The 11,036-nt window shown below is 49.0% G+C and overlaps 2 protein-coding genes across 2 annotated transcripts; one reads left to right on the top strand and one right to left on the bottom strand.

Annotated features, from left to right (window-relative positions):
* The first annotated feature begins 130 nt into the window (after positions 1 to 130).
* On the top strand, positions 131 to 5,822 carry LOC128255118 (golgin subfamily A member 4). The gene is made up of 8 exons (XM_052984630.1): positions 131 to 374; positions 562 to 649; positions 714 to 889; positions 951 to 1,154; positions 1,221 to 4,928; positions 4,992 to 5,063; positions 5,124 to 5,240; positions 5,302 to 5,822. Exons 1-8 carry the CDS (start codon positions 291 to 293, stop codon positions 5,317 to 5,319), a joined length of 4,467 nt encoding a protein of 1,488 aa, XP_052840590.1. The 5' UTR covers positions 131 to 290; the 3' UTR covers positions 5,320 to 5,822.
* Positions 5,730 to 10,573, bottom strand: LOC128255123 (little elongation complex subunit 1). Its single transcript, XM_052984637.1, has 3 exons — positions 9,027 to 10,573; positions 8,769 to 8,969; positions 5,730 to 8,734 (listed from the first exon to the last, which is right to left on the bottom strand). The coding sequence occupies exons 1-3, from the start codon at positions 10,339 to 10,341 to the stop codon at positions 5,826 to 5,828; spliced, it is 4,425 nt and encodes a 1,474-aa protein (XP_052840597.1). The 5' UTR covers positions 10,342 to 10,573; the 3' UTR covers positions 5,730 to 5,825.
* Positions 10,574 to 11,036: the final 463 nt, after the last annotated feature.

Raw genomic sequence — 11,036 nt, 5'->3', positions numbered from 1 at the left:
TGCAGTTATAGAAACTTATAAAATGTTATTGTCACATTTACTTAAATAAATATGCATTCGTCACGAAGGCTGACAATGTAAATTTGGGTCTTCAAGGTGCATTCGTCACCAGCTGCTTACACCGTTAAGAAGTTTTTTTTTTTTATTATCGATAACTGATGGGCAATCGAAAGTGTGACCATTTGAGATACATCTGCAGACACGTATTTAGATGTTTTTTAATTAAAAATTAAATAGAGCTTGAACCAGGAAGCGCAGGCAGTTGATTATAAGCGCAACCGGGCCTCGAAATGTTTGCCAACCTGAAAAATAAGCTGATCGAGGAGGTGAAGGCGTCGCCGTCGAAATTTCAGCAATTTGCGAATGCTGCACAGGTATTTTGTGGGTGCGGGGGCGGGGTGCCGATGAAAAATGCAAATTAAGAAAAACATACGCACACCGACAGGATTGTCTGTGTGTTTGTGGTGCTGGGAGGGGGTCGGAAATAGTGCAATTGTGACCCATTTGTGGGGTGACAAGTGAAGGGACCAGCTGCTCATGGCTTTGGCTTTTCTCTTCTAGGCCGCCGTGAGCTCATCGTCGAGCACAACACCCAATTCGGACACGAACACCAGCAACACCGAGAACTTCTTCAGCATCACGGAAGAGGGTGGGTATTCCGTGCGTCACTTGGAGCTCCTTATCGGGCACTCATATCTTTGCCACCCCCACAGACACGCCTCAGAACTCGCCTTATCGCATCCAGAAACTGCCGGCCACAAGTGCATCTTCGCTGCGAGGACGCTCCACCCAATCCCTGAACGGCGCCACCTCTAGGACCCGCAAGCTGTCCAACTCGTCCATGGCCAGCGATGTATCCTTCCGCCTGCCCACCTACGAAGCGCCAGCCGTAAATATCCAGGGGCATTAAAAAAAAACCACTATTTACTATACCAAATACCGTGTATCAGGTGTACCACTTGCAATCGGATCTGGACGAGACGAGCAGCGAGTTCGACGACTCCGCCTCGACGGCCCGCCTGGATGTGATCACCAAGGATCAGCTGTACGATGCATACAAGAAGTCGCTGGATCGCTATCACAAGTACCGCTGCCGCTACACGGATCTGGCCAAAAAGTACAAGGAACTGGAGCGCGACAGCTCAAAAGCGAGGGTATCTATCTATCTTATCAACTGATAAGCACATGTTACTTATGTTTCCGATAAAACCACTTTGCAGTCGGTACTGGTGGAGACGCAAGACAAGGCGCTGCGCCGCATAAGCGAGCTGCGGGAGCAATGCACGCTGGAGCAGCAGGCCAAGGCGCATCTGGAGGAGGCGCTGCGCATCGAAATGGACGACATGAGCTGCAAGATGCAGGCGTATCAGACGAAGCTCCAGCTGCTTGGCGAGAATCCGGAAAATATTACGGCGGCTCTGGAGCGAAGCGGCCATTCACTGGACACGGAGCAGCTAATCGACCTAGATGAGGCGGCCGGCAAGACGCCACTGCCAGCAAATGGTGGTTCCGGTGAGGATGTGTCTCATTTTGAGCGACTACTTAAAGAGCGAGAAGCGCAACTTAAGGAAGTGACGGAAAAGTACGAAGCTCTTCGCAAGCAGGAGGAGGAGAATGTTCTGCTGCTGGCCCAGACAAAGCAGGCCATCCACACGGAATTGGAGCACAAGGACACCGAGGTGCGTCAGCTTCAGGAGAAGCTCAAGCAGTTGGAGGCTCAGCGAGAATCCCACAACAAGGAGACTAAGGAACAGTTAAGAAAACTGCAGGCCACTAAGCAGGAAGTTGATGCAAAGCTAATTGCTACAGAGCACTTGCTGAACTCCCTGAAAGGAAACTATGTCGCAAAGGAGCAACAGGTGGCTGCCCTCGAGAAGCAACTGGAAACCATCAAAACTGACAGCGAGCAAAAACTGAATGACGTGCAACAACAGAACGTAGATCGCGACAACCAAGATTCGAATGAACAGCTGATAAAACTGCAATCAGCCAAAAAGGAAGCCGAATCGCAACTCCTGAGCAAAGAGCAACTTTTGGAATCTCTCAGAAGCGAACAGTCAGCCAAGGATCAACGGTTGAAAGATCTTGAACATCAGTTGGATGTTCTGAAAAAGGAAAACGAAAATAACTTGAATGAACTTCGACAAAGCAAAGACGCTAGCAAGTCTCAAACCAATGAAGCACACGATCAGCAAAGGAAACTACAAGCAGCCAAGGAGGAAGCTGAATCTAAGCTATTGTCCACAGAAGAACTTTTGAATAAGCTCGAGAGCGAGCACAAGGCAAAGAAAGAACAGCTGGCTATATTGGAGGAAAATCTGAAAACTCTTAAAGAGGAAAACGAATTGAATTTATTAAAATTACGCCAGATCAACGAACATCGCGAGTCTCAAGGATCTGAAGCCCAGAAAAAGCTGGTTATTCTGCAAGCAGCTAAGGATGAAGCCGAAGCCAAACTTCTCTCCACGGAACTCAGTTTGAACGCCCTACAGGCCGCACTCTCGGCCAAAGAAGAACAAGCTTCATCCTTGGAGCAGCATTTAAATGACCTAAAGACCGAAAGCGAGCACAGTTTGCAGGACCTGCGACTGCAAAACGATCAGTTGCTCGAAATTGTACAGCGCCACCAGCAAAACGACTGGGAGACTCAACTATGTCAGGCCAGGGAAGAGTTAATAACTCTTCAGTCGCAGCGAGAGCAGCACGCTCTTGATCTTGAAAAAAGCCTGGAAATGGAACGCGAGTCAATGGCCGCTTTGAGTTCCGAGAAAACTTCTTTGGAGGAACAGCATAGACTTAAGCTGGAGCAGCTACAGCGTGAGATTCAAATCCTGCAGGACCAGCATGCCAACTCGGAGAGCGAGACTGTGGCAGCTCTGAAAGCCCAGTTGGAGGCACTTAGCCAGGACTTGGCCACCAGTCGGGCTAGTCTGCTGGCCAAGGAAAAGGAACTGAAAGCCAGTGGCAACAAGTTGAACAAGATCAAGAAGCAACACGAGCAGCAGCAGGCAAAAACAAGCGAACAAATTGCCCGTTTGGAAACACTGCAAAGTGAGTTGGCAGATCGACAGAATCACGCCCGGCAGGTGGAGAGCGAGAAGGAGGAGTTGCAGGCACGCGTCTCCGGAATTCTGGAGGAGATCGGCACCATGCAGGCGCAAATGCAGCAGGTACAGGACTCGCACAGCGAACTGGAACGCGAAAAGCGCAAGCTAGAGTCCCGCATCGAGTCACTGCAGCAGGAGCAGGTGGACAGCAGCGCCCAAGATGAGCGGACGGCCGCCAAACTGGAAGAGATCCAGAGCGAAAACACCAAGCTAGCTGAGCGCAACTGCCTGCTGGAGGAGCAAACCAACCACCTGGAGTCCCAGCTGCAAGCCAAACAAGATGAGATGGGCAAGATTCAGGTGAAAATGCAACAGGTCCTCGACGAGCACTCGAAGCTCCAAAACGCCCAAGAGCTAATGGACCACGACCATCGTACTCTGCAGGATAAGTGCGACGCCTACGAGAAGGACAAGCTGCTAACCAAGGACACGTTGGACTGCATCCAGGAGGCCAGTGATGAGCTGCACCTGGCCAAGGCCAGTTTAGAGCGGGATCTGGAGGAACAGCAACAGCAACTGTTGGAGCTGAGAGAACGGCAGCGGGAACAGGAACAGCAGTTGCGGGACCAGGCCGATCGATGCGCCGAACTAGAGGCCCAGAACTCCCAGAGCGAGTCTCAGCTGCAGGCCACGATAAGCAATCTTCGCGAGCAACTTGATTCCCAAAGGCAGTCAGAACAGGGCATTCAGGAGAAGATCCAGGCCACCAGTGACTCCTATGCCGCGCAGATTGCCACACTGGAAGCGCGCTGGAGTGCCGCCAACTCTGATCTGGAGCGTCTTCACGAAGCCAACGATGCCCTGCAACTGGAAAAGGATCAGCTAAAGATCAAGCACAGCCAGGAACGGGAGGAGGTAAAGGAGTCGGTGGCCCAGAAAAATCGGCAGGTGGTGGAGCTGCAAGAAGCCATGGCTATTAGGGATAGTCAGCTTAAGGACAAGGTAGATGCCTCCGACAAGTTGGCCAAATTCGATGAGATTCAAATAGAGAACGAGTATCTGAATAAGCACACCAAACAATTGGAGAAGGAGCTGGCTGAGGCCGCGGAACTTAAAGAGAAACTCAAATCTCTGCAATGCGAATTGTATGTGCTCCAGGAGAAGGCCGAACAGCATGCCGTCCAAATGTCCGAAAAGGAAACGCAAAGTGCGGCAGCAACGGCAGAAGTGTCTGAACTGAAAAAAGCCATCGAGGAGCAGGCAGTCGAGCTAACTCGCCAGAAGGAGCACGCCAGCTTTGTCACAGAGCAGAGTGACGCTGTCCAAAAGGATCTGCTCCAAGCGCAGCAGCAACTCCAGGACAAGCAAATCGAACTAACGAAGTGCCAAGAAGAACAGAGCACTTTGCAGGCGACGGTGGAAAGCCTTAACCAAGAGGTGGACAGTCTTAAGGACTGGTCCGCGCCATCGGATTCCGACAGCCTGCGCAGCCTTAACGAGCGGCTGCAGCGGGAACTGGAGGATCTGAAGCACAAGAGCGATGGTGCGGAGTCCAATATGCAGCAGGAGATCGAGGAGTTGCAGGCGAACAACCAGCAGATGGCCGAGCGCATCAACGAACTGGAAACGCTGCGAGCGGGCATTCAGGCCCAGCAGCTCCTCGCCAGCATGGCACCCAAAAACGTTCAGGAGGCGGCCGCTGCCGGGGAAAAGGCGGAACTGGAGGCCAAGCTCAAGGAGATTATGAACGAGGTGACGGACGTCACCAATCGGAATTTGTTCCTGGAGCAAAAATGCGAGAACTACCTGATACTCGAACAGTCCAACGAACGGCTGAAGCTGCAAAATGCGAAACTTTCGAGGCAACTGGATGAAACACTGGTGAGTTCTTGGTTGAGGTATGTATTTCCATTCAATTACTGATTGCTTCTGGTTCTCCGACAGGTATCCATGCAGCACAGCGAGGCTGTTCCGGCTAACACGGAGTTTGAGTACTTGCGCAACATCATGTTCCAGGTAATAGATCTTCTAGTACAATTTGAGAGAGTAAAATAACTTTAATACGAGTTTTTACAGTACCTCACTGGCAACACAAACAATGAGACCCTGGTCAAGGTGATATCGGCGGTGCTTAAATTCTCGCCGCAGCAGGCCCAAGTTGCCCTGGAAAAGGAGCATCAGCGCCGATCGCTGGTAGAAACTGCCCCAACATGGCCATCTGCATCATTAACTGATTTAAGCTTTACAATTCCAGCTGAACAAGCTAATCTAGCATGAACTGAATGCTCTCTACGACGGAGACTGGAACTGGGAACCCTGCCCGGCGACGCTTCTAGACCTCAAATGAAGTCGCGATGATTGGCGAGATCACAAGTACCTTATACCTCACCTCCGGCACATGGGATGGATGGTTCCGGCTGACTCTGCAGGCATTTCGAGTTGTGGGAGCTGCTGATGTGTGTTTACCCTCATACAAGATTAATATGTTATTGTACAGTCCTTACACTTATTAACTTTAGCTACTTCTGTCCAAATTCATGCTAAGCACTTTTGTACATTTTGATTACGCTTTCCTTTGTTTCCGGCATTAGTTTGCCTGTGATCCATATCCCATATTACCCACTTAACCCCAAATCTAACCTAAGTGCAATCGTTTTGTGTATTTTAGTTATAAGTTGAAATTTGAAAAGATCCGCAGCGCAGTTGGCATTTAGTTTAATTCAAATTCTATACAATTACATACATAAATAAATAGTTGCAATTCATACAAGAGAAGCTCTAATCTCTTCGGGCCTTCCCAGTGGCCGCTACGCGACGAAACTGCCTTCTCCGCTCCGCAAAGCATCGTAACATGGCCCGCGTCAGTGGATCCAATTGATAGCTGGGCCTGTAGTCCTTCAGGGCATCCAGAGTGTACGTGAATCCGAATCTTTGTAGGCGCAGACTGGCCTGCACGGCCGCCAGTTGAACTCCAGATCGTGGCACTGCCACGAGCAGACGTTTGAAGAAACCCACGAAGGCGGAGATATCTGTTTCAAGGGGCAGTGGTTTCAGCACCAAGGAGATGCACTGCAGCAGAATCACCAGCCGGTCGTCGTACGACTTGTTCTGGGCAGCGAGATCACAGTAGCTGGTGGCGAGCGGCATCAGGTGTTCCCCCAGCACGCTGTCCAACACCTTGAGATGCGCAGAGCGCCGGCAGAAGAGCGCAAAGGCGTAGCCCAGCTGCGCCAGTCGGCCAGCCTTCAGCTTTTCCATCAGGTTTTCTAGCACCTGCTGTTTGGTGGGTTCAAAGGGTTGGAAGTGGTACTCGAAGCGCAGCTTGGAAAGCAGCAATCGTTCGGCGCCCTCTGGATCCTGCATGTCGTACGTGCGGTTCATCAACAGGTGTTTAATCACGGTGATCAGGGGATCTGCGTGGTCATATTCCCGCTGCTCCCGATGGGGCAGGACTGTGGGAAACTGCCGCAACAGCTCCATCACCAGTTTCGGCATATCCCGATCAAAGTGATATAGTATTTTGGCCAGCAGTAGCCTGGCCGGATTCTCGTATTCTGCCGACAGTGTCGCCTGTAGACACACGGCCTTCAAGTAGAGCTTTACGTACATCAGCGCCAAGTCATTGGCTGGCCGCTCTTTGGTGTTCCGGAACAGTCGCTCCTCCAGCTCGGCCAGAAATCTCTGCGTGAAATTGAAATACTTCAGGGCATTCAGCAGGCGTTCCACTGGGCGCTCCTCGGTGCCGATCCTGCAGATCACTGTTATCATGGCACTCACAATCACAAACTCATCTTTGGTCAGCTTGTAGATCTCCAGGGCCAAGTCACAGCAAGAGGACTCCAGTTGCATGGTGTCCTGAAGGTATTTGCCTATTACGGAGCAAAGCTGAGGTTGCAATTTTCCCAAAGTTTTCCTTCCCACCTTGTTGAGCTTTGCGAGACCTTTGTCCACGTCAATTACGTGCAGTAGGATCGACTTGGGTTCGCCATCTTCCCGCCTGCAAGCAGCTTGCTCCAAGGGAATTTCGATGGGTGGATCGGCCAAGTCGTCCGTTGGCTCGGAAACAGGAGAGGCTGGCGATTCTTCGCTGATTGTATGGGTTTGCCTAATGAGAATCGGTTCAGTGTGTGCCTCCTCTGCCTTTGGTGTTTTAGGCTCCACGGGCGAAAGATCCATATTCGTGTTCTTTTTTAGAGGCTCCGACTTTGTTAATGCTTCCTTTAATTGATTTCTAATTTGTTCCACAAGGGATGACCCTTTTCCTTGACTGGACTTCTCTTCATTAAGAAGTTGTTTGGCTCTCTGACGAGTTAAACGGACTTCTCTACATGGCGAAGGAGTTAGGATCTCATGTTGTGTTTTTCTCCTTTTAGCTTGTACTGGAGGAGGGGAAGGTGATTCCTCTGGTTGTACTACGGAGGTTTGTTCATCGATTACCAGACTGTGCTCGTCTTCAGATTCACCACTTAAGTTTGAGGTGGCATTTGAACTAGAATTGGTTTCCTCTTTGGGCAGTTGGCTTTCGTTCCCTTCATCTCCAGAACTTGAATCTTCGATAGGTGGCATTATGGAAACTAAATCAGCATCGGCGGGTAAAGGCAGACTAAGCCAGTCTTGGCTGACACTACTTTCACTTTCCGTATCACTCTGTTCCTTCGAGGGTGGCTCTTTTGCAGCCCTGGAGTCTGAACAATTTTTAAATAGTAAGGAATCAAATGAATTTGAATTATCCGGATCATTTTTAATCGTTTTTTGCTCCGAGTTATTCTCTTCTACCATGGTTTCTGCTTCGGTATAAGCCTCGTTCCCATCAGAATCTGAATCATTGCCGAACAATGAGACAATTGATTGCTTTTTAAAATCCGTTTGGTTATCAGAAGTACCACACTCCATTTCACTATCATTAGAATCATTCAACTCACTCGTTTCGGATTCCAAATCTGAATCACTGCCAAAAAGTGACGCATTTGATGTTGGTAAAATATCACAACTCTCTTGGTTTAATGGGTTTTCCGGCGCTTTGAAAGATTTTAAATCCAACTCTTGTTCTCTTTCAACATTATTTATCATGACAGCATCAGGATTAAAGTCATCTCTGAAGAGGGGTGAATTGATATTTTCCGTTGAATCTGGATTTTCCGTTTTGCGCTCTTTAAAACTGTTCAGATCCGAATCCAGACTTTCTTCAAGCAATGTTAGACTCCTTAAATTTGAATTTTCAACAGATTTCTTGGCTTCTATTGCAGAAAGTTGTGGTAAGTTTTTAATTGGTGCTGTTTTTGCTGACTTAATTGCTGGTTCTTTAAAAATGTGTACTTCCGAGTCGAACTGTTTTTTAACCAGCAGCTTTTTAGTTTTTCCTTTTATATCCAAAAGTTTTATGTTAACATTATTCTGATCATTATCTTTTAAAGACAAATCTTTCTCTTTCTGGACTGCAGTCAAATTTCTATCCTTATTTTCTTGCAGTAGGAACTCAGCACCTTTCACGGGGCTTTCGAAGTCTTTGGAAACCTCTTCCCCCAAGTTGTCATCCTCATTTTCTTGATCTTTCGTGTTGGATGTTAACTGAAGGAAATATAGTTCTTCCTCATCCAATTCCATATCGAGATTATCACAGTTGGCCATGTTAAAATTATTCAATTTGCTTAAAAATTGGATTGCCGTTTCTGGCTTTTGTTCATCCCCTAGTTCTTCTGATTCGTTGCTTTTTTTCCTGACTTACTGGCTCCATATCCAAACAATTTCGTTTTGGAATAGGATTTGTTATTGTGACGGCTTTGCGCTTCTTGGATTTCCGCTTTCGTTCTCTGGGCTTGGAGGGCAGGCGAATGGGCGTGACATCTCCTCCATGGCTGATGTTGGGCGACTCAATGATGGGATCCGTGCCAACGTCCATGCACTGTGTGCTAGCGGCGAAATCTAAAACAAATGTGGACTGAATTAACCCACTTACTGATACGTTTTTGACAGTTTTACCTCTCTTGCTGGTGCCACTACTGGAGGTCTGCTCCGTCTGAGTCTGCGTGCCCTCATAGAGCTCATACAGCCAGCTGGTGAAGTCCGCCTGGCTGACGCTTGGCGGAGTGGCCAGCGTCGGATTGGAGCGCCGCTGCAGCAGGCCCAGCACCATTTGACCAAAGACCTGCCACAGTTCCTCGAAGGCTTGCGGCGGCAAATTGGCCAGGCTACTTTGGTTTTGAGGTAGAAAGTTGAGCAGCTCCTTGGCGAGCTCCCTGGAGGACCTGGCTTCCTCCTTCACACTGTCCAACATTGTTCGCGAGGGTGGACGAGAGGCGGACACCTTGATTTGCGACGGCAGCTCGGACATAAAGTCAATCTCACGGTGTATGTCACACAGAGTGGTGCATGTGGCCACACTCGCTGTGGTGGGTACGTCCTCCCACTCCGGCTGCGGATCACTCAGCGGACTCATCGGTTCGATTATAATATCATCCCGCCAGGAGAGCATTTCATCCAGTATCTGCCGCACATTGGGCAGAGGCTTTGGTTCGGGAAAGCAGGTGCCCACATCGTGCTGCCTGATAAAAGAGGCTGTGGTTGTGCCCCTCGTGGTGGTGGTGTTCTTGTGCTGCGTGCCCTGGTCGCGGGTCTCTATCAGATTCTCCACCTGCACTGCCACAGAACAAAGAAGGGGCTTGGTTATCACGGGCTCCACGTCGGTTTGCGTGGATTGGTTGACCCCAGGCTGGTGGCTTTTCCGTTTGCTTCGCAGGCTGGGGCTCTTTGGCGTGGGCACACTTATGTCCATAGCTTTGCAGTGCTCTTTCAGCTTCTTCAAGATGTTCTGGTCCCGCCGCAAGAGTCCACAATCGTCTCCCAGTCGCTGGGCTAGCTGCATGACTAAGGGCAGCACATCTTTCGCATCCACGGGCAGTCCCCTGACCTGCAGCTCCTCCTGCAGATTCTCGCAGTTAAGCACCTGCGCGTCCAGCTCCTTCTCCAACTCTCCGCAGCGCTCGCTTATCTGCCTGCAGGACTGCTCCAGTTTAATCCGCTGCTGCTTCTCCTTCTGGTACAAACTAGTAACCTCCTGGGCGGTGCGTTGCAGGTCCACCAGCTTTTTGTTCTGCACCTGGAGCTGTTTCACCTGGCGGATCAACTCGTCACTTTCGGCAATACGCTCGGCCAGCCGGCTTCGTTTGGTCCGCACATCCTCGTTGATCTTGGAAAGCGGAACCTGCCTGTATGGTACCACCAGGCTATCTTGGAGCGAAGGGGAGGAGCCCAGAAGATGATCAATATGGAAGTCCGAGAACTCTGATAAATCCATGGCCGCGGCCGACTTGTTGTTGCTGGATTTCACGTGGTCGCGCTTTGCAGCGCCACTAATGCGCTTAAACGGTACAAAAACCAACGTTGGATGTCATATCCCCATACAGTTCGCAAGTCTGGTTGCAGTTGAATAATCTTCAGTTGCGGCTCTATCGATTTAATACACAAAACAGAGAACTAAAACAATAATCCGCGTTTTTTCTGCCGGTTCACCAAAACATTTCCCTTGGCGATGACACATTCCCGATAATTTGACCCAAATCGAAACAATCGGTATATTTATTTCGGTATTTTTTCGAGGGCTGAATATTTTACACTGTTCACACTGACGTTTGCAGTTTGGAAGCTCAGGACTTTGTTGTGGGTATAAAACTGTTAATAATTTTTTTTTTTAATGAAAGTTAACAAATTCGAGGATAAAAACACTTAATTGTTCATAAAACCTGCACACAGCCGCTAAAAAGAGTAGCAGCGAAAAAGCTATTAACGCAAAAAGTAATTTTGACATTGGAAAGTTTTTCTCTGTTAATGATTCACTGATATGATGACCATCTTATCCATTTATCGCTGATGGATTTGCCCATAAATATGAGTGTTTTTGCGCTAACTAGTTAGTCCAGCTGTTCGTCCGCTGGTCAAATGGAATATAAAACCATCCTATTCTTTCATATTATCGAACTGACATTTGTTTAT

This window comes from Drosophila gunungcola (assembly GCF_025200985.1).
Source record: "Drosophila gunungcola strain Sukarami chromosome 2R unlocalized genomic scaffold, Dgunungcola_SK_2 000006F, whole genome shotgun sequence".
NCBI classification, from domain to species: Eukaryota; Metazoa; Arthropoda; class Insecta; order Diptera; family Drosophilidae; genus Drosophila; species Drosophila gunungcola.
This window is presented reverse-complemented; position numbering and strand designations above follow the sequence as displayed.

Excerpts from the sequence above, each read along its gene's own strand:
- LOC128255118 (XM_052984630.1), top strand. The coding sequence starts at position 291 with ATGTTTGCCAACCTGAAAAATAAGCTGATCGAGGAGGTGAAGGCGTCG. Across the intron at positions 1,155-1,220 it reads GCGACAGCTCAAAAGCGAGG|TCGGTACTGGTGGAGACGCA; the intron begins GTATCTATCTAT and ends ACCACTTTGCAG. Across the intron at positions 4,929-4,991 it reads GGCAACTGGATGAAACACTG|GTATCCATGCAGCACAGCGA; the intron begins GTGAGTTCTTGG and ends GTTCTCCGACAG.
- LOC128255123 (XM_052984637.1), bottom strand. The coding sequence starts at position 10,341 with ATGGATTTATCAGAGTTCTCGGACTTCCATATTGATCATCTTCTGGGC. Across the intron at positions 8,970-9,026 it reads TAGTGGCACCAGCAAGAGAG|ATTTCGCCGCTAGCACACAG; the intron begins GTAAAACTGTCA and ends CATTTGTTTTAG. Across the intron at positions 8,735-8,768 it reads TTTGGATATGGAGCCAGTAA|GGGATGAACAAAAGCCAGAA; the intron begins GTCAGGAAAAAA and ends CAGAAGAACTAG.